Here is a 26,271-nt window from a genome sequence, read left to right on the forward strand (position 1 = left end):
AGTGGCTGTCACCAGTGGATAAATGGGAAGGTGATGGGGCTGCTGGCACAAGGACACAGGAGCAACTGGGAGGGGTGTTCACACCACAGAGCTGTGGAAAGGTCCTCACCAATGAACCATGGAGCCCAACCTTCTTCTGGGGCTTGCTGGGAAGCATTAGCCACAGTCCTGCCCAGCTCCAGCTTCTTGCTCACACCTTCTCTACCCTGTTAATTATTACAGGGGAAGCAATGAAGGCAAACGTGCACCAAAGTCCAGTGTGAGAGAGAAAATCACCAGTTTGCTTGCAGCCATGATCCTCCCAACTCCAGCCACCACGGAGCTGCCCGTGCTGCCAAGGGACACGACAGCAGTCTTTGGGGTGGCAGACATCATCGTTGTGGTTTTGTACTTTGCTTTTGTCCTCTTCGTCGGGATATGGGTGAGTCTCTGAGGTGATTTGGTTTAGGTCTGCCTGGGTCTTTGATCTTCCCTGAACACCCAGGGTTACAAAGGTATTTTGTCTGCAAAAGGCATCCTCTGCACACACGTGGCCTGTTGTCTGGGTTTGTGGACTTTTTCTGGGGGTAATGTCTGTTTCCCATGCTGCAAAATATTCTTAACCCAAGGTGTGGGCAGGGAGGGGACAAGGGCAAAGCTTTCCAAAGCTGGACTACCAGAAACTTGCACAAAGGGAGACAAAAGCAATGACTGAAGCCTGGCATGCATGTGGCAGATACACAAAGCAATTTTTGGAGCTCTAGACCAGGTATTCAGGTTTCTCCTGGCCTGATGGTCAGTGCTGCTAACCCAGTTGGGTGCTGCTACATGCATTCTGCAGCAAACCATTCTATTATGGAGCCTGACTGCAAGTTCCTGGTTGCTGCAAACAGCAAGCACAGTCAGGCTCAGTCACATCAGAGGGTCTTGCTGGCCTATGGACATCCTCCTGCTCTTGAAATCCCTTCCTAGATGGGGCTGTGTGATGTGGCCATACAGGTGTGAGACTGCTGGAAACCTTGAATCCACCACAATGGGAGGAAGCAGAGCATTGCTGGCTATCCTGGAGTACACCTGCATGTCATGGAAAAATGCAGTCCCTGACAGCATCTTATGGAATGATTCTTATCCCTGTGCCCTTACTTAGCTCTGAAGGCCTTTGACAGGGGTGCTGGACAGTGAGGAGGAAAATGCTTCCTCTTAATGGATAACATAGTGGGCACCTTTCTAGAACATGTAAACACATATCTTCACATGACTGAGAGCATCCACACCCCTAGATTTATCAAAATCAGATCTCTTTAGCACAGGCCCTGCTTCAGCCTGTGTCTGAGCCATGCACTGTGCTGAGTTCAGTTCACCTCGGTGACATCCATGAGAGTAGGACAAGGGTAGTGCAAGAAATGACTGATGGGTTGTTTCAGGGCTATTGGGATGGGCTTTGCATCTGACTCAAAGTGGGAGAATGGAGGGAAACTTTATTTTTTTCCCTCTGCTTCCAGTCTTCCATACGCTCCAGCCGAGGGACTGTTGGAGGCTACTTCCTGGCGGGACGATCCATGACGTGGTGGCCTGTGAGTGAAATGAATCCCTCTGTTTCTCATGTTTCAAAAGCAATTCCAGATATAAGGAGGTCTAGTGAGGGTATCCAGTGCATATATATTTTGACTGTAGCACTGAGCTGAACGGGGATTCATCTGGAATCATCCCATGCAGCTTTCTTAATGGGCTAAAGCATGGAGCTGCTGGCCCGAAAGGCCAGTTAGCAGTAAAAAAATAAAGAGAAATAAAAATTAAAAGTTAGCAATACAAATGTTCACATTGATGGAAGTTTGGGAGTCCTGACTTCCTAGCTGGGTTTGAAACTATTTGGCCCCAACTCACCAAAGATACCATTGTCCCAAAGCCAAGAGAGCATTAAGTAATCTAGGAATGTGCTCTTCAGTAAAAAAGCATTTAGAGACTGAAGGAAAAAAAAAATAAATCCCAAAGCCCAGGATTTTCTGAGCCCTTGCTATTTAGAGCAAAGTTGAGATTATTGACTAACAATGTAAGGTTATAAACTTCAAACCACCAAAGTATAAATCTTCACTATGAAGGGAAAAAAAAAATCTATTGAAAGCACCTTTTCTTGGGAATGAAAGGTACATATAAAGATAATCTAAAGTTTGAAAGGAATAAAACCACCACAGGAATAAAGATCCTTCTCAGCCAACGCCAGACTTCAGCACCATATATCTCTCCAGTGAGTTGTGGATAACAGAATGCACTTCTCAACCAAGACCCTTTTTTTTTTTTTTAGTTTTTTTGTTTTTCCCCTTTGGATGTACATTGCCTATAAATTCACTAGGCTAGATTTTCAACCCTTTCCATCAGAGACACATGCACCTTTTTAAAATCTCCTATTTCTTTTTCTTTATACTTCTGTCTCAACCAAGTGACATGTAATGGAAAAGCCTAGTTTGATGGTTATCTCTAATTAGGAGAGGAAAAATTATAAGGTCCTATAGTAGAACATTAACCACTTCCCTCCCCTAACCTCCCTTAACCTCTCCTCCCCTAGTATCCTCTCCACTAAACTCCCCTTAATCTACCCTCCCCTTACCTCCCCTGACCTCCCCTCTCTTCCCTTTTCCTCCCCATCCCTCCCCTTCCCTCTTTTCCTCTAACCTTTTCTCCCCTTCTCCCATTCTCTCCCCTTCTCCCATTCTCTCCCCTTCTCCCATTCTCTCCCCTTCTCCCATTCTCTCCCCTTCTCCCATTCTCTCCCCTTCTCCCATTCTCTCCCCTTCTCCCATTCTCTCCCCTTCTCCCATTCTCTCCCCTTCTCTTTCCTCCCCTTCTCTTTCCTCCCCTTCTCTTTCCTCCCCTTCTCTTTCCTCCCCTTCTCTTTCCTCCCCTTCTCTTTCCTCCCCTTCTCTTTCCTCCCCTTCTCTTTCCTCCCCTTCTCTTTCCTCCCCTTCTCTTTCCTCCCCTTCTCTTTCCTCCCCTTCTCTTTCCTTTCCTCCCTTTCTTCTTCTTCCCCTTCATCCCCTTCCCCTTAAAAAAAAGAAAAAAAAGAAAAAAAAGGAAAAGAAAGAAAAAGAGAAAAAAAAAGAAAAAAGAAAAAGGGAAAAGAAGAAAAAAGAAAAGGAAAAAGAAAAAAAAAAGGAAAAAAAAAAAAAAAAAGAAGAAAAAAAAGAAAAGAAAAAAAAGAAAGAATAAAAGAAAGTATTTCTTATTCCTTTTGACTCCAGCCACAAGTGGCCACAAAGTCTGTTGGGTCCAGGCTGGCGCTTGGATCACTTGACTTACTCTTCTCAGTTCAAAGCAACCTCTAAAGCTGTTCACTTTTCAATTTTATTTGTCAGAGAGCTGGTTCCACCTCTGCAGCACTCCTGCAGGCTCAGCTCCTTGTGGCCTTCACCTTGGGTACAACAGGCTTATGTATATTTTATTTAGTTTTAAAGGGGTGACAGATTTCTGCCATGTGTTAGGCAGCCACAGCTAGACCCTGATATTACAGTTCTGCTCCTCTGCAATGTGTCTTGGGTATTTCTGTGTCTGACACAGATCTCAGGGAAACTCTTTACATCTTTTGAGAGCACCAGTTCCCATCTCAGTTGCAAACTCCTGTTGCAGCAGCCAGCTCTCTAACCAGGAGTTTCCTTAGACAAAAAGGCAGAGCTGTTGGCAGGAGTCAGTGTGGGTGTTGATGTCATATTAATGTTTTACTTTGTTCAAAGGTGAGGAGGAGAACAAATTCCATCATTCTTTATTTCACATTTTGTACTGCTATGGAGAGAAAGATCTCCTTCTAGGTGATGTGGGTAAAAGCAAACTTTCTCTGGAGAGTTGGAGACAAAGGGTTAGACTTGTCCTTTGGGTATCTTCTTATTTGACCTTGAGAGAGATTTGGTGTTGGCATATGGAAAGGAGGTGAGGTTTTATGCAAAATAAAAGTAGTAATTAAGTCAGATAGTCTTTGCCCTGTTTAAAGTGCCTTGGAGCTTGCATTCATCCAATTAGTGTGTCGATGAGCCATGGTAGGGACAGCACAGTCAAAGTTAACCTGAGGCATTAGCATTTTCCAGCTTACTGCAGAGCTGAGGATTTTTGAACTTATGGGTAGACATTAACTATAAAAGATCTCCATGTTTCCAACATTGTCCTGTGCTGTGCTTTTGGAATCTGCTTCCTTGGGAGGAGCTCCAAGACAGGACTCCTGTCACCATGGCTGGGTAAACCTTGCATGGTCAGTGAAAGGCTTAAAGGGAGCTGTGCTCTCAGCAAGATCTGGGTGGGGAGGTAAAAAAAGGAGCAGCAAGGTTGGAGAAGGCACATTTTTGGCTGAGCAACAAAGGATTGGAGAAATCCATCACATTTCATGGGAACTGGGGCTGAAGTATCTGGGGCTGCCACCAGAGCTTCTTTGCCCCACTGTTGTCCCCATAACAGGCATGGAGAACCATTGCCAAAGTGAATCCCAGTGCTGAGTTTATGACTTGCATTGGAGAGAGGACAGTGGAAGGGTGTAGACACACCCCCTTTAAGACATGAAAGAAGTTTTCTTTAAAAGGAGAAGAAAAACCTAGCTCTCTATTAGCACCCAGCTTCCTACCTACAAGTGGGAGTCTGGATCGACAAGAAGCTGAACATGAGCCAGCAGTGTGCCCAGGTGGCCAAGAAAGCCAATGGCATCCTGGCCTGTATCCGGAACAGCATTGCCAGCAGGTCCAAGGAAGTGATTCTGCCCCTGTACTCAGCCCTCGTGAGGCCACACCTTGAGTACTGTGTCCAGTTCTGGGCCCCCCAGTTCAGGAAGGATATCGAGGTCCTGGAGCAGGTCCAAAGGAGGGCAACCAGGCTGGTGAAGGGACTCGAGCATAGACCCTATGAGGAGAGGCTGAGAGAACTGGGGTTGTTCAGCCTAAAGAAGAGGCGGCTCAGGGGAGACCTCATCGCTCTCTACAACTACCTGAAAGGAGGTTGGAGCCAGGTGGGGGATGGGCTCTTTTACCAAACGACTTTCAACAAGACAAGAGGGCATGGACTTAAGTTGTGCCAGGGGAAGTTTAGGTTAGATATTAGAAAGAATTTCTTTACGGAAAGAGTGATCCGTCATTGGAATGGGCTGCCCAGGGAAGTGGTGGATTCTCCGTCCCTGGAGATATTTAAAAAAAGACTGGATGTGGCACTCAGTGCCATGGTCTAGCAACCGCAACGGTGGTTCAAGGGTTGGACTCGATGATCTCTGAGGTCCCTTCCAACCCAGCCAATTCTATGATTCTATGATTCTATAAGTAGATGAGGCCCTGGGGAAAGAGTCACAGGTGGGAAAACACTTGGGCTGATGTAGGAGTTCTTCAAGGTGATTTTGTGGGTTTTGTGCCTGTGTTTCAGATTGGAGCATCCCTGATGTCAAGCAACGTGGGCAGTGGATTATTCATTGGCCTGGCTGGGACTGGAGCAGCTGGGGGCCTTGCTGTTGGGGGCTTTGAGTGGAATGTAAGAGCCTCTTATATTGTCAACTAAGATGTCACGGCTTCCAAAGGGACTAGAGGTTTGTCTCCAAAATCAGATGGTAACAGCAACTCCAAGTTGCCAAACCTCAGGAGAGAAGCCTCCAGACATTGAGACAGCATTAAAAACATGAGATCTTTATTTTAGTTTGTCTGGAACCCACAAAAATTATTAGCTCTTTGACCTTCCCAGAAGTACACAGCCATGTTTCTAAGCTTTAGTCTGCACTTGTCAGGATTAAAATAGAAGGTGCTTTTATTTTTAAAATGCTGTATGCTGAGATGATACTTGGGTAATTGCAGGATTCTGGGTACAGATTTTGGGGAAAAAAGCAGCATGTCCTCCTAAATTCAGTGTAAAGCCATGAGAGTTAGCAAAACACTGCATTCACCTGTCAGCTGTTGAAATGTGGCATATTTGGGGTGAAGATCTGGGTACAAAGGCAGGTCCCACTCTGCCCTCTGGAAGTGGTCTGGAAAATTGCTACTTTGTGGGTGATGTTAATGAAATGTCTCAGCCACAGTGATGAGGAGTGAGATTAGTGCCAGCCTCACAACAAATACCTCTCACCTAACCCTAAAACTCTTGTCTGTATCAGCAGAGACCACTAATACTACCAGATACTTGCCAAGCACAGACAGGGCCCACCAAAAGCTCTTTCCTGGGATACCTATTCACTATGTATTTTTACTATACCCTTAGAATCAACTCTAAGTCTTTTGTGAGGGGACTAGAGCTGGTGTTCAGCCTGGTGCATGTAGGACGTACCAATATTGCTTTACTTAAAGTAAATCTATTCAAGTAATTTCAGAAGCACCTGAAGACAAGATTGTATGTCAAGGCAAATCTAACTTTATGAGTTTAGATTAATTTCTTTCAGATTGGAAAGGGACTTTAGATATGCCATTATTCTCTCCCTTCAGCATGGGACATCATTCAGCTGCAGGGATCGTATGAGCATCTTTTACCTGAGCCAATTTCTGCCACTGCAGGAGCCATTGCTGTTCTCCTCGATCATTCACAATCTCAGCTCCTGGGTCTCAGTTTCATTTCTGATAACTTAAATAACTGATCACAGTAAAATCTGGACTAATGCAAGGCACTTGGATGAAAGGTAATGGCCTGAGACTGCCAGGAGGTGACTGCTAACAATTCAGTGCCTTTTATTTATGTTTGAGGTCTCCTGTTTGCACTTTTGCTGAGTTTCAGAGAAGAAATAGATTTCAGGAGACAATTTACACCTTCCAAAAGACCATTTACCTGTGGCAAAAGCAGCTGACCTCTCCCTTTACCTACCAGCAACAGAAGCACATATGCTTCAGCCTGCCAGGAGAACATCCTGGTGGAGTCTTGGTGTTGTTTATTTTTATTCTCCACAGGGACACTCTGCTACCTCAGTCTCATCACTTGCTAATCAAGAAACAAACAGATGCTCCCATCTTTCTCTGAATCACTTAACTCTTCACTGCCACAGCATCAGTGATTTCAAAGGCCACCATCTTTCAGACACCCAGACCGACAGAATATGCCAGTTAGCCCAAAAGACCATGAGATGGAGCAGGATGACATGACAGAGACACAGGGCTTTGGAGAAAATCTTCAAAGCTTTCAGTGATATTATAATGATTCATAGAGTAGAATCAGAGAATGGCTAAGGTTGGAAGGGATCTTAAAGGTCATCTAGTTCAAACCAGACCAGGTTGCTTAAGGCCTCATCCAACCTGGCCTTGAACACTTCCAGGGGAGGGAGCAGCCACAACTTCCTTGGGCAACCTCTTCCAGTGTCTCACCAATCTCAAATTAAAGAATTTCTTCCTAATGTCTAACCTAAATCTCCCCTCTTCAAGTTTGAAACCATTTCCCCTTGTGCTCTCACTACACACACATGTAAAAAGCCCTACCCCAGTTTTCTTGCAAGACCCTTCACACATTGGCAGGTTTCTATAAGATCAAATTCCTCCATTTGTCCTCCAGATGATTATCTGAGCAGGGAGAGAAACTCAGACTGCTTTCCAAATATATTGCATGGCACTGTACCCTTCTGCTTTCTTAGTATGCTCACTGAAAGAGAGAAGGAGAAGGATGTTCCCACTTCTTGAATCACGAGCCTTTATTTTCTCCATCTTCTTAACAGGCTACCTGGACACTTGTGGCTCTGGGCTGGATTTTTGTGCCTGTTTACATCGCAGCAGGAGTGGTGACCATGCCCGAGTACCTGCAGAAGAGATTTGGAGGGCAGAGGATACAAATCTACATGTCTATACTGTCCCTCATTCTCTATATATTCACCAGGATATCTGTATGTATCCAATTGAACACCATCCTTATGTCCAGGGCAGGGCTAGAGCATCCTGATACAATGCAGGGCTGCTCAGAAAGAACTCAGATATCCTTGGAAGGACCAGCTCAGCTACCAGAAACAGTAGGAGTGTGTCAGTGTGCTGCTTTGCTTAAGTAAATCCCTGCCTTTTGATTGATCAAGGAGACCTACCCTAAGAGAGCCCTCACTGAACAGCAATGCACAGAGAGAACTTAACAGGGGTATGGCAGCTAATAACGAAACAGTATAAGCACCATAAATTGTCAAATTATCTGCCTGCTTTTCCTCTTCTATCAGATCAAAACATTGGTAGTACAGACAGGGGAACTGCAGCATTATCCCACCTGAGGATGTGGCTGGCTGCATTTTGTAGATAGGAAATTCTCTTGAATTATCATAAATCTGCATTGTTCTACTGATTATTTTGCTGCTATTCTTATAGAAGAATTTTCAGCTTTTGGTCTGTTGTGGTTACTCTTCTTTCTTCTGTCAACTGTGTTTTATAAAAAGGATATGGTGAAAGGGAGGTAGGTTCCAGCTTAAGACAAAACTCACCACACCTTCCATGGGTGCATTGCTTTTAGAATTGTGCCCTGCTGGTAGCCAAAAAGCAGTGCAAGCTGCTGGGTATTTGCCTTCATTTAAATGCCATTAATAAAGAGGCAGAACTTAGGGATTTGCTAAGAGCATTACAGGATCTGAGAGTGTCAGTCCTTTGCCTCCAGCTGGTTGTCCCATGACCAGTACAAGTCAGTTTTAACCAGACTCTGCTGAAGTATTTAGATGTCAAATTGCTTTGGAAGACATTGATGGCAGAGGAGTCACCCACGTGCCTTCTGCAGCTGCCCTCAGGGTCCTTCCCCCAGGTTTATTATGCCCCAGGTCCTTGGAGGTGCATGAAGAACAATTCCAGGCTGGGACTATGGGATACATTTCCTACTCTAATTGCCAGCTCTTGGTCATGTCACCCGTTGCTGTCACTACTGTCCCCAGGAGTTATGCTCTGTGAGACTGAAGCATTGCCCAGGGTGATGCCTTGCAAAGAGGCATTTGGAGCAGAACTGGTTACAGGGGGGTAAATGAAAGCTCTCTTGCAGCAGCTCCATGGTGTGCACAATTACACAGACAAAGCCCGTGGTGAAAACAGACAAATCTTTCCAAATGACCTTCAGCAGAGCACTATTTGCCTGTCAGAGCAGGACCCTGGCCTCAGTCATTGCTGTTTCACCTCAGTGGTTTCTCCTCTATGCAGCTAATTCAGGTGTGGCTGAGGGATGTAGCTGGTGGAGTTTCTGGGCAGGAGAGGTGCTTTCCATTAGGCAGTGATATTGTTTGTGGAGAGCTCATTTAGCAGCTGTCTGGACAGCAGGCAGGTGGTGACAAGAAGAATTTTTCTCCCTGTACTTTTTGCCCCAACATAGGTTAGCAACTAGGGCATTGTGGAGTCTTCCCTGGTTACAAAGAAAAGCAGAGATCTCAATAAGCAGTGTTGTCAAAGGATTGGTCTGGCATGGCTATGGAGGGGTTTGTTTTTTCCTGCTGGGAAGTCAAAGCCCCAGAGGTTCCTGTGATGTGCTGGCAGGGGCTGTCCTGGTGCAGGGTTGCAGGGGTCAGAAGTTGCACTAGATGCTTGCTTGTTTCAGGCAGAACTCTTGCCCCATCCCTTCTGTCTCTTTTGGCAAATGTCAATTATTACTCACCCCACAACAGATTTGCAGGTATCCTTCAAATTGATTTCCCAACATGTACATCTCCCATAGCTCCTTCTACGATGTAATCTTTGTAATTCTAGGTTTCACCCAGTTTCTGGTTTCACTTCCTCCAAACAAAACCAAGCAGATGGGGGGTTCTATATTTCTAATCAGGTCCTGAGGAGGTAAAACCTGTTTTTCAGGAGTCATCCTCCTATGCTGAAATGCATGAATAGAAAAGCAAGCTGCTGACCTTTTCAGACACATAAATCATGGCACAAAACGTTAGGAGTCTTTCAAGCAGGAGTGTCTCTTGGACGTGAGGCCACTGAGATGTAATCTTGGGAAGAACCTTGTTCTTTGCTATTTTCCTCCTATTCCCCCTCTGCCTGTGGATACAGTCTCCTGCTCCCCACAGATGTCTTCACAGTCAGCAAAAGGAGGGAATTTCCACCAACAGCTATCCATGCCAGTGAGGATTACATGCCCTGAAGGCTGCCTGTGAGGTCTTTAATTTTATGAGTTTTTAGTCCCTTGGTGTAGGACCTTGATTTTCACCCTGCTGCCTCAGCTCCCAGATGCTGAGAGCTCTGACCTGAAAGAAAGTTGTGGGGTTTTTTTTCTTACACCAAGATCAAGAAGGTTCACAGCTGACAGCCTCATACTCTCTCCTACTTTTCCACTTCACCTTCGTGGTGTCCTCCCTCGTCAAAGCTCTCAACTGCTGAGGGCTCTTGGCTGCTTTATTAGATTTCACTTGCACAAAACACTACTAATGCCATACTGCCCTTGTTTTGTTTTCTTTTGGTTTTTTTTTTCATTCCAGACAGACATTTTTTCTGGAGCGTTGTTCATCCAAATCTCTTTGGGCTGGAACCTCTACTTGTCCACTGTGGTCTTGCTAGCAGTGACTGCTGTCTACACCATAGCTGGTAAAGAGCTCATTTTAAAAGAAATACTGTAAACTGGAGCCTAGGATAAAAGTTTCCCCTTTCCAACACAAGAAAACGTATTCAGGTCCTGGCCTGAGGGAGAAATATCCTTTGTTTCTTATAGCACCTGCCCTGTTATATTCCCCTCTTTCCTCCTGGTCCAAGTGGCACTGACATGGGGGGGCATCACTGTTTTCTAGAGAATTTTCTGATATTAAAAAAGGCCTCCATCTCCCTCTATGCAGATAGCTACCACTGCCCATATTTTCTCCTTTTTGTCTCTTTCGTAACATTGTCATCTTTAGATATTAAGATGCTGATCTGCCTCCAAGTCCCCCCATAAATGTAGACAACCCCTTCAAGCCATTCCTTATGGGAGGGCTTTTGACAGCTACAGGGTTCTAGGGACCAGCTCAGTGCCAACTTCTCCCAGTGGGTCTGTCCTGAAATCACAGACCTGGGGCCAAGGGAGACCTTTCTGTAGGTGAGGTATTTGTTTCATTGTACATGGTGATGTGCTCTGCCTCTTGTCTTTGGTTCTCCTGACAGGTGGTTTAACTGCTGTGATATACACAGATGCACTACAGACCCTGATCATGGTGCTGGGAGCTTTGATCCTCATGTTCATAGGTAAGGGGAGCCTGCAGTGGCATCAAACACTATTATAACAGTCCTGAAACCTTAGCAAGTACCTCACCTTTTCATGTATGGTGGAGAATTAAGTTTTAACCACTTTCAAAATGATGCCAGCACAAATCTCTTTCATCAAGGCATCAGACTTGTTTCCTCCTTTTCACTAACTGTATGGAGGTGAGGTTCTGCATATCTTCACCTTACCAATTTGGGTTTACCTGCAGCTGCCAAAAAACTTGCAGCACTGCATCCCCAGAGCCAAACTCAGCTCTCACTATGCTCATGTAAACTCAGAGCAATTCTGCTGACTTTGCCTGTTGACTTTGGAAATTACTGTGCATTCATCTGGGCATAACTGAGCATTATAAAAACATAAAAAAGCAACAAGGAACTGACCATCATCAGTCTTTGCTTTAAGCCTTCTTGGTTAACAGAAATATAGATATACCTTGTTTCATGTCATACTTTCCTGCTCCAGTTCTTGTATGAGCAAAGACCAGGTACTGAGGACATTGTGAGGATTAGGATCATGGAGATTTTCCTGCACTGATCCTCTTCCAGGGTACACTGTTAAAACCACAAGGACTGTGGGCAAAATCCAATTGACTCCTGTAAAAACCTTGACTGCCAAAAGCAAAGGTGGAATGAAAAGAAAGGAGATGAGAGAAAGATAGGAGAAAAGTAATCATGAGATAAAGAAAGAGATTTGTAGGCTGCACCAGACCTTAAATCACTGGCATTTTCTTTTTAGGATTTCAAAAAGTTGGATGGTATGAAGGACTTCAGGAGAAATACAGCACAGCAATACCAAAGATCACAGTCCCAAACACAACCTGTCACCTCCCACGTGAGGATGCTTTTCATATGTTCAGGGATCCAATCACAGGAGATATTCCTTGGCCTGGCCTTATATTTGGCCTCACTGTGCTGGCTCTTTGGAGTTGGTGCACTGACCAGGTAAAGGAGGTATTTCCCTCTCCAGTCAAACCATCCCACTATGAGTTCCAGTCCACTCCTGACTGTGTGGGTTTGTGAGCTGAAACACAAATGTTCCACTGTGCAGGAGTTACTTCTCTAGACTCCTTCTATCTTCTCAGGACGCTGTGATTTTTGTGCACTTCTTAGTGCTGAAAGAGCAGGTTATTTTCTTCTATCTTTATCCCATTGTGGGCTGGTGAGTACTGTGGGTCTTCATGCAGTAGCATGATAAAGATAGGAAAATGTGGGTCTGGAGCTGGCTCTGTAGCAACCTGGTATAGACCTCCAGACATGCCATTCATATTCCCAGAGGCCTCATGTTTCTTAGTTCTTTCCAAGCAACAAACACAAAAAACTGTATTTTTTTTTCTCAAGACACAGTGCTTTTGGCCTTTAAGATGGGATAATTGTGAAAAAACACCTCTGAACTTTTACCAGAACACCCACGGTCTGCTTCATCCCTTGTTCGTTGCTGCTGTACAGCTGCTGTCTCCAGTCCTCAAGGTGGCTTCATTTCAGTCAAGGGCAAAATGATTCCTGTAAAGGAAATTTCCACACTGCCCTCTCCTATAGCCTGTGCACTGAGCTCTGAGTTGTGGCAGCAGGCTGCAGTCATCTGAGATGGGAAAGTTGCCATTGGCATGTGAAACACCCTGGGATCCTGCTGGATGAAAGTCATCCATGAGAGTGAAAGACAGAGAGAGGATGGATCCTGCTCTCACTGGAGTGTTTCTCTTTTACTCACTGCTCTCTTTCTGCACTGATTGCAGGTGATAGTCCAGAGGTCTCTCTCTGCCAAAAATCTCTCCCATGCCAAAGGTGGATCCGTGGTAGGAGGGTATCTGAAAATCTTGCCTATGTTTTTCATCGTCATGCCAGGAATGATCAGCAGAGCTCTTTACCCAGGTCAGTTTCCTGTGGTTTTTCCCACAGGACTTTCTATCTGCCCTGACCACAAATTCCACACAGGTCCTTCAGCCCTTGACACCTCAAAAACTGCAGTCAAACTCAGACAGATTCCTTGTCAAACACTGGTGTTCCTGTACCCTTCCTCCACCTCCAGAGCTTCCACAGTGCAGATATCACTGGGAGTATCCATATGGGACATATTTTGCCTTGGGGTCATATAGCTCCATGCTGTGGCCATTGCATGCATCTGTCTATCTCAAGAAAACCAGTGAGATGAAATACATGGAGCACTCAGGTCATCCTTTAGGTCCTATGGGTTACTTTCTTTAGGTACTTGGTGAGATTCTTAAATGTCTGCCACATTGATAGATTCATGCAATTCCTGGTGGATTATGGCAAACAGCCCTCCTTTGGGAAACAGCAAGGGTTCCCTCCCTGTGGTTTCCCAAGGAGCTCTCCTTGCTTGTTTCTCCAGTTTGCCAATTCCCAGGAAGAAATCCCCTGTTAGGAGGACCACTCCTGGAGGAAAATGTGTCTCGAGTGCCTCTCTCCCAGATTTCCTCAAATAGGAGTAATTCGCCTGCAAGACGTTTGGTAACTCAGCTGACAGGTTCATGGAAACAGTCCAGTTCTCAGGAATGACAAGTCATCAAGCATTAGAATTAAGCAACATCCAGGAGAGTTTTATCTGTACCCTGAACAGAATTGCAAAATGTCATCTTGAAGTTTCACCTTCATTTTACGATGTAAAATGTTCTTCAGCTCCACTTGCTCTAGCTGTATTCCACCTGCACTTCTGAATTTATATGAAAGCACACAGGGCATCAAGGTTTGTTCCCCTGGATTAAACAAGCTACGGCTCACTGAGGTTTTTACTCTGACTTCTTGTTATTTTCCTTTCCTCTGCAGATGAAGTGGGCTGTGTAGACCCTGACATCTGTACAAGGGTCTGTGGAGTTGCAGTGGGTTGTTCCAACATTGCCTACCCCAAACTGGTGATAGAAGTCATGCCTGATGGTGAGAAACCTTTACCTTTGTTGAGGTGGGCTTGAACCATCCTCTGCATGGGGGGTCCGATAGCCTTTACCCACCCTAGGGATGGGGGAATTTTACCAGACATTGCCATGAAAAAACAGTGCTGAGAGGCCAAAGGTCTAGTCCTGATTTTCCTTCCCTTTTTTTTGCTCTCTCAGGGCTCCGGGGTTTGATGATTGCTGTGATGATGGCAGCTTTGATGAGTTCTCTCACCTCCATTTTCAACAGCAGCAGCACTCTCTTCGTTATAGACATCTGGCAGCGGATCCGCAGAAAGGCTTCGGAGCAGGAGCTGATGATTGTGAGCAGGTCCTTACATTTCTTTATGTCTTGTTGCTCTCATCATCTGTTTGGAGTGCAGCATTTACATTCATCAGTCTGGTCTTGCTGTGAAAAATCTGGTGCCTAAAATATAAACCAGGAATACAGCCTGGGAAACAGCGTTACATTTTCCAGCTTCATCTCAGCTGGAGCTGGTCAAAGAGAAATGCAGAGCATAACACTGGGCTAGGGAGATCATTAGCCCTCTCTTCTTTAAACTTATCATAAATAGTGCACATTTATCATAAATGTAACTTTTAGAAAAGCCAGTGGTGTTCAGGAGTCACTGTCACCAGAGGTGTTTCAGAACATGTTTATCTTTGCATCATATAGGAGCCATACATTGCAATTCCTTCTTTTTTCTTTTTTTTTCCTTTTTTTTTTTTTTTTTTTTTTCCCTCCAGGAAGAAGTGTGAAGAGCTGGGCCTCCCAGCCCTCTGTCTCTGATTAGTTATAGTGCCCTTTGCAAGTGAGCTTTGGTATTGCATTATATCAGGGGCAAATGAAGTCCTTCTGGCATCAAAATTTAGACTGCAGTCATATGTTTGTGATGCTTTTCCTCTTCAGTCATGAGAACTAAGTTCCTAAATTTTGTTGTGGGGTGGGTGAAGGCTGCAGGGAACCTCATCCCCCACCACTGTAAAGTAGTGAGAGGGAAAGCACCTCCTGTTCAATATGGAAGAAACTTTATAACATATATTATGTAGACGAAGGTGGGTTCTGATATGCAACTGACACTCCAAAAACAATTTTAATAAGTAGCAAATTAACTTAAAAAATGGCAAATGCACAAGGGGGAGCATGTTATCTGCTTTGAAAGGTGACAAAAAGATTGCTTCCCCAAGCCTCCATGTCCCTCTCTCTATCCATCCAAGAGTTAGTTCTGATTCAGCTCAGGTGGGAGCCATGCTGCCCTTGTTGATCTCTTGTGCCCCTTGACTGGCAAGTCCTAGTTCAGCTCACTCTGGAATCTGTGAAGTTAGCCTAGGAACTGGTGGAACTATCTAGAAGAGAAGAATTTTCTCTCTTCCTGTGTACACAAAGAAAGGTTCTTCTTGAGAGTGATCTGTGGATTTTTTTCGAAGGAAGTTCTGAGAGCCATCAAAAGTGAGTTTTGCATTTTCAGGTGGACTCTGACACCTGTAGAGCTAAAATAATTTTATCCTCATTTTCCAGAGTCTTCATCCTCATCCTTGTAGTCATCAGTATTCTTTGGATCCCGATTGTTCAATCAGCCAACAGTGGGAAGCTCTTTGACTACATGCAGTCCATAACCAGCTACCTGTCCCCACCCATCACAGCCCTCTTTGTCTTGGCAGTCTTCTGCAAGAGGATCAATGAGCCGGTAAGGGGGGTGTCTGCAGCTGATGGATACACACATTTGATTAGATAAAGCCAAGAAATAGCTCTCCTCTCACTACCTATCCTTCAAAACTTTCTAAACTTAAAGCCAGTCCAGCTGAATTGTGACAACTGGACAGCTTTTCCCTGGAAGGCATAAGTGGATCTTAGCCCAGTCTCTGCTGTTGGTGTGTCTGCTTCTAAGCAGCCACTGCCAGTGGTACATCTTGGCAGCCTCATTTGAAAGCATGAAAGGCAAAGGTGTTCTGCACTTTAGGGATGATGTGTCAAAGTCTAGTTGGAGGCATGCTGCTAGGAAGAGGTTCTTGGATTATCTGCATTAACTGTTCCATATTCCAGGGCAGAAGCAGAAAATGAGAGTTTTTAACTGAAAACATCCTCCTTTGCTGCATGTCAGTGTGAGTTTCCATCAAGCATAAAAGCTCTTAATCATAGAAAGAAAAGGAAGGGAGAGAAGAGGAGAGGTAAGGAAAGGAAAGGGAAAGAAAACATTAAGCAAAGTTAACATGCAGTGACCTTTTCCTTATGCTTGCCTTTTCCCAGGGTGCTTTCTGGGGCCTCATGGTTGGGCTGGCTCTGGGTCTCATTCGAATGGGCATGGAGTTTATTTATAGTGCCCCAACTTGTGGTGAGGAGGACAGAAGACCAGCTATGCTAAAGGACTTGCACTACCTCTACTTTGCCCTTATCCTCTGTATCATCTCTGCTATTGTCATTGTCCTCATCAGTCTCTGCACCCCACCGATCCCTGAAGAAAAGGTAAGTGACTTGCAGGGCCACCTTTATCTCAGAGCCCCAGTTTGGGATCCAAAAGTCTCTGAAATCTGTTCTTTTCTTTTCCTCCCATGGTTAAGAAATGGTGTGTGATGAATATGCTGCACAGATGCTCTTGCTCCTCAGCTTTCTGTTCCCCAGGTCACACAGTGTTAATGCTTCCTGAGGCACTGAGTGCTTCAAATTGAGTGTGAGTTCCCATGCTGTGCCTGGAGCTGGGCAGACACCACAGCCCATCCTAACTGGAATAGATAGAAAAGAAGAAGGGGAAGGAGATGAAATCATATTATAGAGCACTGCTGAGGAGGAATTAAATATATCTAATTGTAGCATCTACCCTCTGTTTCAGCAGAGCCAGCATCAATCTTGCAGGCAAATAAGATTAATACGTTTTGCAACATGGGCATTTAGGAAAATAACATTTTGTCCCAATGTGATCTGAATTACATTTAATAACCTTGAGTCAGACACAACTTTTTCATTTACTTAACACATTCAAATGGTGCAGAGTTGGGTTGGGAGGCTTTGTGTAATAAAACCTCATAGCAACTCTTCTCAGTCCCAAGTTTCAAAGCAGCTGTCAATATGAAAAACCTGCCATCTACCTCCAAACAAAGGTTACTGGATAGATTTAAGACTTATATTTCCCCTGTCTATCTGCATGAGGAAATGAGAGTGATCCCATCGTAGCATTTTATATCTGTTGCTTCATCATAACTTCTAAAGCATTAACCAGTTCCATCCATGTTTGATTGAAGGTTTGTGGTGGGAAAGATACCCAGCTCCTAAAGATTGCATGAAAGCAGGTGCTCAGATACAGAGAGGGAGGGAGAGACAGAGGCTGTCTTCATGTCTGCTTTGAGATAAAGTCTCAGCTTTTATTAGCTATCAGAGGATCCACATGGGAGTGAGAAATACTGGCAAGGAGGCAACATTATTTCTGCTGCTTACGTTGTTCACTACTGCTCAGGGGTGGCCAGATGGTTGCCAGCAATTAATTACTGTGGTTTAATGAGTTCCCACTCATCATCTGACCTGTGATAACTAAACATGTGCAGTGCTCCCTGCCCACAGCAACAGCAAGATAAAATGCATTAACAGAGTGCTGGCAAATAGTGAACATGGTACCACGAGTTCAAGAAATGGAGAAACTGGCTACAGGACTTACAGGCTTTTTAGTCTGATCTCAGAAGTTTAAAAACATTTAGAGAGTATTTTAAGGGGCTTCAGGATGAAGATCCACGATAGTAGCATCAGGGAAAGAAAGGTTATGTTCATAAGAGATTCCTTACAGGAGATTTTCAGTAGAAATAGGTGAGTTTGTAAATGTAGGACTTAAGGGACTTTATTTGACATAGTCTTCAAAAAGCCAGTGCTCAGAAAAGGTAGATTCAGACTGAAAGCAGTCCAGGGAGGAAAAATACTGGGATGGCCAGGGAAGAGAGGATTTTGTCTGAAACACCTGTGTGCAGTTATCTCAGAGGAAAAAAACGACAAGGGATGGCAGGTGCCCCCCAGGTAGATCTGGAGAGCCAGGGAGGGAGCTGAGCTTAGCAAAGGCATGAGCATACACAAACTGGGATTTTCTGGGGAAGTTTTCTAATGAGGTTTGTTCAGGAGACACTTTTGGGAGGTTATGGACCCCACAGACTGCTGAGCTCAGTGCTTGACCTCTGTATGAGAGACTCTGTTAAAGAAAACTAATGATCAATATTGCCTGTGGTAGTGAGAGGCTGGACACAGAGACCCAAATCAATCATCTAATGATGGTGATGACCACCCATGTCCCATGTGCCCTCCCACCCCACTATTTTCCCACCACAAAGAAAATGAGATGAGTTTCCAGGCAATTCGTGCCTGTAAAAGGTAGCTAATTCCTTCTTCCCATAGCTCAGCAGGAATAGGAGAGTCTGCCCTTATTTTATTTTAGTCTGATTTCCATTCAGTTTCTACTGGTTGTCCCTAATTCCAGCAGTGAAGGTCTGACAGTGTTCTCAGAGCTAAAATGAAGGCCTGGCTTTAAAGATGAGGAAGGTGCCATCGTCACTTGGTTGATGCCTCTCTGGTGTAAATTTGAGTGGGCAGCAATGAACCCAAAATTTTTCATTTTCCTTCTGTCACCCTTACCCCAACTTCTTCCCTAGAGATGAGCACAGGTGGAGGTTTGGACCATCACTCCTGGGAGCAAGGTTTCTCAGAGCATCCTGCAAGCAGGGCTTGTCTCCTCATATCTCATTAGTCTGTGGCTCTGCTGGGATGACTCAAGGACAGAAGGATTTTAGGAAGGAAAGGCAGGAGGTAGAAATCAGAATGGATGTGTCTGGCTCTAACCCTCTGGGTAGACACTACCACCTGAACTTGCTGTTTGGCCATCAGCCACCTCAAAATTGCTGGGTTTTTCCCTGTGAATGTCCCCATGAGAGTGGATGAGAGGGGGAGGCTGGTAGCAGGTGTCTGAAGATCTCTGAAGCTCTGGTGCTTCCCAGCCCTCATTTTGTGAGGTCTTTTCCCTATAGAAATAGGGAAAGGCCTATAGGTCTTTTCCCTATAGAAAATGCATGGGGTTGGTTCTGCTGTTCTGCTCTTTGAGATGCCATGGTGACAGGCACAGTGGAAGAGGTAAGGATTACACTGGTTATTTTGTCAAGCAAATGAAAAAGAAAAACAAGCCACCAAAGAAAAAGCCAAGGTAATACAGTGATAGATCATATTCCAGCAGATGTAAATCAGCATAACTCCACTGCCTTCAAAGACCAGGAGCAGCTGTTGAACACAGTTATGCTGCTTTACACCAGCTGAGGATCTACACTGGGCAACTTTAAATATGGAATCTCAATGTTTTTCAGATAGTAAGTGAGCAAAGGGAGAAAAAGAAAACAAGATTTGTATTTGATGTTGCAGTGGCACAGCTAATGTGCCTGGCTTTAAATGGATTATAATCCAAAAACTGCAAGCTGTAGCATTTTCTCCTGCTGTTTTGGATACTCTCCCATCCCTGTGGTGATTGATGCTGTGCTGGAAAACAAGTATGCAAGGAATTTGTTTGATATGCTCCAGAGTTCATATGTCTTCATTGTAGGTAGTCCATATTGTGTCACGCTGTCCTTGAAAACCCTGCAAAAGAGCTTACAATTAAATTTAAGACTGTGAAGCTGAAACACAACTGTCAGGTGCCAGATGGCAGTTTGGAACAGAAGGAGTTATTCTAGTTTACAAACAACAAAAGAAAAACTTTGCTGAGTTCCAGCAAAACTCCCTTGCCCAAGGAGAACGTGAGGGTGAAAAGGGAGAGGAGCAAAAGTGCTACAGAAGCAGCCACCTCCCGAGGGCTCAGGGCTCAGCCAGGCAGGCTGATAGCTTGGCAGCTTCACTTGATGTGCTCTGGGGTTGTTTTCCCTGTGTCCTGAGGTTTTGCTGCAGCAGCTCCTTTAGGTGTGTGCCCTAGGAGGAGCATCGAGCCCATTTGGACTCTCCTGAACCCACACTCTGCCCTCCTGAGGTGCTGCAGCTGAAGCTCCCACAGCATCATTTTGTGCCACTGACAGCAGTGCCTGCTCAGCTCTTCAGGGAACCCTTCATTCAGCATGCAGCAAACTGAGGGGACACACAGAGATCCCCAGCAGGGCCCATCCATGGCTCTACAGTGGGGAGCAGAGCTACAAGACTCGCTGGGACTCATCAGCTGCCCCCCTGCTTTCCTGACCTTGGGCAAGGAGACCTCAGGCATCACATCCAAGGTCCAGTTATGGTATCACAGCTTCCCTGGCAGCAGGGAATACACACTCCTTGGTTGTGTATTTGCCTCCCACATCCCCATCCCTTCATGAGGCTGAGCCAGGGGAGTGCAGTCACCTCTGGGGTGGCCTCTATGGTCATAGAGTGCTGCCCATCTGCCCCAGAATGTGTCCTTCTTGTCATGGCAAAGAAGTGGGATCTCAAGGATTTCCCTCAAGGAATTCCAGCAGCCAAAATCCACCACAGGGGAGGATGAAGCAGGGGTGTGGGTGTGATGCTTGGCTAAGGAGCTCTCTAGGATAGCAGTTGGCTTTGTTTGGCCATGGTCAAAGCAGCAGATCCTGGGTGAGTCAGTGGAATGAGAGGTGATGAGTTTACCTGTGTCCATGTTGTTTTCCATTGGGAATTGTTCCCATCTGAGCTCCCAGGTAAACTCCAGCCCTGGGAAATTTTACAGCAATGTGAAGAGACCGTCATCCAGAGACACATGGGAAGAGGAGAGAAAGGAAAAAAAGAAAAAGCACTGGAGATTCTTTACTACCCTGAAACTTTGCTATGTCCCAGTGACATTTCTGAAGTGATTTAAAAAAAAAAAAAAAGAAAAAAGGGAAAAAAAAAATCCTTGAGAAAGATGAGGATCATCAAATCAAAGCAATTTAGCACATCGTGACAAGAAAGATTAGCCCTGCCCAATGCTCATCTTGGTTGAAAATGATTTAAATAAAGCTATAAATCTTCTGGAAATTATGCAACATTTTGTGTCAGCTGGAAGCTCCTGCCTAGATCTGTGTGGGTAAAAATTCAAAAATTAAACTCAGGTTACTTTGTAAGTGACCCATTTGAGACTTTCATTTCCATACAGGCAGAGGAGGGAGGCAGCTGCTTGTCAGGCAAGTTTGTGACTTTGTCTGACCTGTTCTTACCTCTACAGCTTTGCTGCCCTGGTCCCATCCAAGAGGCATCCAAGAGGCTGGAGCAAGGGGGCAGCTGCCTTGGAATGGGATTGATGAGCAGGGACCTTGCTGCCTGGCTCAGCCAGAGCACACTGAGGTTAGGAAGTGTCAGTGCCACCAAGCTGCTTGGTGTGCCATAGGCAGCCAAAAAAGCAGCAGGCTTGGCTTAAATTCAAAGAGCTGAGCTGCTGGGCATGGTTAACCCCACCCCACAGCTGCAAAAGTGACCACGGTGAAGTTTGCAAGATTTATGCCTCCTCTGTGCTCCTTGTGTCCCAGGGAGGGAGGGAAAGGGAAGTCTTTTATACTCTAGACTAGGATAAGAGGTTCAGACCTCCTGGTTTTCTAAAGCAGAGTAGATTCCAGCCACAGAAGCCTCTCCAGGACTGATGCCCTTCCATGGCTTCCCATGAGTCTTCCACTGAACGACTGCAGAGAGTTAATTTCCTCTATTGGCACTGTGGGAAAAACTAAAGCTTAAAAATAAACAAAGAAAAAAAAAAAAAAAGCCAAATCAACAGAAAAAAAAAAAAGAGAAAAGGCATTTAGACTGGCAAGTCTTCTGGTGTGTGTACAGAGCTCATTTTTCTCTACTTATAACCAGACCTGTTGGTCTGATGTACAGTGAAATCCTCCCTGTGAGTTGTGATTTGGTCCTTGCTCTCATGGCTCTGTCTGCCCACAGAGTTCCACTGCTGGAACACACACTTGCAGGTGCAGAGTGTGAGCCATGATCCTGCTGCTTTTCCCACCAAGACTCCTGAGTTAAGCTCATTTGGAAGTGAAGGCTGCTGCTTTGATGTCTCAGCTGTGAGGTTTCATATCCACATTGTGGTTTTCTTTTCCTATAGAGCAACAACTGAGACTATACAGAAGATACTCCATGCCCCAGGAAAGGAGCTGCTCAGACACCAGTGTTCCCAGGGCCATAAATCTGTGTCATGCCCCCCTGTCCATATTTCTGTATGCCAGAACCCAAATGACCTTTCTTATCTCAGTGAGCAATTGCTGTCTGTGATTGATTTTATCCAGAGAGGATTATTTTGGCTTTTTTTTATTATTATTTTTTAAATTTTTTGTTTCAGTTGACTTTATTGTCCTTCCTTGTTGCAGAGCTGCCATTCTGGACACAGATCATCTTTGCTTCATGTCAGTCAAGTGAGCATAACAAATAGCAACCTGCTTCTTCAATGTCTGCTCAAAAAGTTCCTCTTAGTAGAGATAATGATGGAACAGCCTAATTTAAAAAGCAGAAGGGAGAAAACTAAATTAGTTCACACTTTTTCTCAGCTTTTCAGCTCTCACTGGGTGGTATCAGCTTTCTTTTCCAGGGTGTGGGTTCCTGTACAGAAGGAAGGTGAGATAAAGTGGGGGAACGACCATCACCCCAAAAGAGGCCTCTCAGCATCTTGGCTCTTCCCCCTGGATGAGAGATATGACTGGTGTCCCAGGTGAGCACTGACAGTCAGTAACCTGTTTTTTTCCTGTCCCACTCTGCAGCTGGCTTGCCTGACCTGGTGGACAAGACACAGAAAAGCAGCTGCCATTGACCTGAAAACTTTCAAGAGTGAAGCAGCACAGATTGATTCAGCCAACGGAGAAAGGGACTTGGTTGAAAGTGCAGATCCAGGCAGCAGGGAGGAGCCAGGTAGGGTGGCTCTCTGTGAACATGAACACTCATGAAAGAGATTTAAAGCTCTTGGGAGCCATCTGTTGCACTCACTGGAGTTGGACCTTCTCTTTACAAGTGTACCAGTTGTTATAAAGAAGTGGCAAATGAAATGGTCACAGTTCCTGGTCTTTCTAACATATCTTCTACCATTCACTCTGAATTGCTTAGAAGAGCTGCCATTCTATAAAAAAAACCAAAACAAAAAAACACCAAAAAGAACAAACCATCCAAAAAAAAAAAAAAAGAAAAAAAAAAACAAACAGAAGAGAAAACCCATCATTCAGTAAAATGCTTTTCCTCCTCTTCTCTAGAACAAGTTACTCATGCATGCAAACTGCCCCAGTTCTGCTCTGGATGATTAGTGGTGGGCTGGACTCCTTAGGTGGGAGTCAGCGGACACCTAGCAACACCCCTGGGAGCATGGAGATCTCTGCTGCTGGGATACTGCTCCTTACCCAAGCAATAGTGGGGCTTCATGCTATGACTCTGCAGCTATTTGTCTCACCAAGATGCTCCTGATGAGCTCCATGGCATTACTGCAGGCATAATCACAGCAACATAACCACCAGCACTGTCAAAGTCATGGCTGGCTCTGTAATTTGAACTTTCAGCATGTAAAAGTGGGATCCCATCATGTCCTCATCGTTGCCAGGAGATTAACCCCTTCTGTATGTGCCAGAGATGCCTCCTCCTCACCCCTGTGTGGGCTTTGCTGGCCAAACTCACCCAGTGATGCTGTAGGATATTGTATCAAACCAGCATCATTATCTGATGGGACCAGCAGGCACTTTGTGGCTGTCCAAGAGTAAATCCACAAGCTTCAGTTTTCTCATTTACATTATGCTGATATTATCTTTCATCCTCCCTTAGGCTCTAAGCCATGGTTAAAACTCAAACCCAGCTCAAAGAGCTGTCAAGGGCATTTAAAAAGATAGAAGGCAAAGAGTCAAATGTAAAAGAGTTGTCAGGAGAGAGAACAGTAGCAGGAGATGCTACATAGGCAAGTTCTTTTCGGAGTGGGCACAGGTTTATTCTGCAAATCCATTAAAAAATGTGCAGCTTTATGATTTTAATCTTGGACTCCCAAGGTTACAGAGTAGAAAACCTCAGAGGAAACCACATACACAAGATTTCTTCACTCCTTCCTTTTCCTCATCAGCCCAAACGATGCTGAAGCCAATTACAGCCAAGCTAAACAACTAAAGAAATATCTTCTTTTTTTTTTCCCCCCACTAGAGTAAGTGTGGGTTTAAATTGAATTGCAGTGATTCAGCATATTTATTTTTATCAACTGCTTGTTCACTTAACTAGCTCAGATTTTTATAAACAAAAGTCTTGGTATTTTGGTAATTAGTAATGATGGGAAAGGAAATGTGAAACACAGCAGTTGACAGCTTAATGAGGGGGTTTTTTGGGGGGGGTGGTTTTTTGGTTTGTTTTTTTTTTTTTGTTAAAATCTTTTTTAAGGCCTTATTACATTCTGCATTTAAAAATAAAAAAAAAAAAGGTTGTCTTTGAAAAGAACAGCCAGTGAAATACAGGGAGCACAGGGCTGACAATTAAAACACAAGCTTCACCCAGCATGTCACATGTAATGAATAAGCCAGGATATCTCTAAATGGACCCTCATGCTGTCAGGAATTTGGGAAAGTGGATGGAAGCTTGGTCAAGGAGCAGGGGGAGGAGGTCTGTTAATTAACTAATGAACGACCAGTATTGCAATCAAGCAACTGTAACCAAGCTGTGCTGTCCATGGTGGCAGCAGAGCTTTCCCTTCCCCTCTCCCATCATCATCATCATCCTGCATCTCCCATCCAAGGTGCATCTCAAGCCCCCCTCCAGGTTGGTCCATGGAAGGAAGAGGGAAGAGTGCTGGCTAGACAATAACACCTCTTTTTTTGATCTGTCTCTTGCAGCAGCCAAGATTCCCTGCTGGAAAATGCTGTACTTTTGGTTCTGTGGTCTGTCCACTACTCCTGCTCCCACCCTTTCCCAGGAGGAGAAAGCTGCCCTGGAGCAGAGACTGACCAGCATCGAGGAAAAGCCCCTGTGGAAGACTGTTTGTGATGTTAATGCTGTTGTCCTGCTGACTGTGAATGTCTTTCTGTGGGCATATTTCAGCTGAGGTGGGGTCAGGCAGCATGTGGCTTTGGTTGGTCTCAAGACAGAGGTGTTGGGTGACAGACACCCTGGTGATGGTCCCCAGGGACCTTGGCATGGCTCTTCCCTAGAGGCACTGCTTGCTGACAATGACTGTGGGGCTCGGGTTCTCCATAAATAATGTATGGCCAAGACTCAAAAGAGTTCTCATCCAGGAGGCAGTGGACATGTGGGATGGCATATGGGTGAAGTCAGAAGACCAGGGGTCAATTTTTAAGGTGCAGAGCCAAACCCAGAAAGGATCAAATCCTTTGAAAAATCTTGTTTGAGGCACGGCCAGGTCCCCACTCCCCTGCCTCCCCAGCTCAGGGCTGCTTTGCACCACTGAACTTAGGGGAAGAACTAATGGTTTAGACTGGTGTAGGGAAAGAGATTTTACCTGCAGGTTGTATTTTTTTATATGGCCAAAATTCAGACAGAGTTAGACTGCATTAGCTCACCACTGCCACCCTTGGCTCCCACAGCCCCCCCCCAGGACCTGTGTTGGACACCCCCAGTTGGCATCAGCAGCAGGGACAGGTATTTCCCTGCCCTCCCTTCAGCCCCCTGGACCCTGCCCATGCTGCCATCTGAGAGTAGAGCTTACAAGAACTTGACCTCATTTGCTCATCAGGCTAATCCTGCCCCTTAACAGCATTACCAGCAATAAAGGTGCCTTAGTGACAAAGCCAGTTCTGACTTTGGGTTCTTGTGGCTGCATCTCCTGCACTGACACACAAAGCTCTCCCTGGGACCACAGTCACCAGGGAAGTGGTAGGGAAAAGAAATTCCCCTCCTTGGGCCAAGCCCAAGGCTGGACCTTGCCTTCCTCAGCCAATTCCAAGCCCCTCTGACCCACCTTGGCATCATCACAAGCAAATTCCTGGGATCTGGAAGAGTTTTGAGGAGTGAGATGGGGAAATGCAGGTGGAGAAGCTTGGGTGAGGAGAGGCTCATCCGATGGCAGCTCCTGGTGAGGCTTTCCCAAGGAGCAGCTTTTCATCACCCCAGGAGCACTCTGCAGCCTCACTTCTCACAGCCTGTGATGAATTGCAGTATCCTAACAAGAACACATCACTTTCAGAGCTGTAACCAATATACAAGTCCATTGGCAGCAGATGTTATTAATGATGCCAATACATATTTTCTTATTAATCTTCCATACTAGGCTTGTGTCTATCTGCAAATGATTATCATTCATTTTCCTGACCAATCTATCAAGATCATTTATTACTGTTGGGCAAAGGATCGTCTTTTAAACAAAGATTAATAACATTGCATTTTATCTGGCTGGCTGAGCCAAAGGAAATGAAATTAACAGTGAACCCTACAAACA

General features: G+C 45.1%; 1 protein-coding gene across 1 annotated transcript; it reads left to right on the top strand.

Annotated features, from left to right (window-relative positions):
- Positions 1-232: 232 nt before the first annotated feature.
- SLC5A9 (solute carrier family 5 member 9) lies at positions 233-24,921 on the top strand. The gene is made up of 14 exons (XM_008493942.2): positions 233-421; positions 1,482-1,553; positions 5,362-5,466; positions 7,616-7,780; positions 10,319-10,424; positions 10,974-11,054; positions 11,809-12,014; positions 12,806-12,941; positions 13,854-13,961; positions 14,138-14,288; positions 15,477-15,645; positions 16,206-16,421; positions 22,625-22,772; positions 24,713-24,921. The coding sequence occupies exons 1-14, from the start codon at positions 293-295 to the stop codon at positions 24,919-24,921; spliced, it is 2,001 nt and encodes a 666-aa protein (XP_008492164.2). The 5' UTR covers positions 233-292.
- Positions 24,922-26,271: the final 1,350 nt, after the last annotated feature.

The sequence above is a fragment of the Calypte anna genome, chromosome 8, assembly GCF_003957555.1.
Source record: "Calypte anna isolate BGI_N300 chromosome 8, bCalAnn1_v1.p, whole genome shotgun sequence".
Classification (NCBI taxonomy): domain Eukaryota; kingdom Metazoa; phylum Chordata; class Aves; order Apodiformes; family Trochilidae; genus Calypte; species Calypte anna.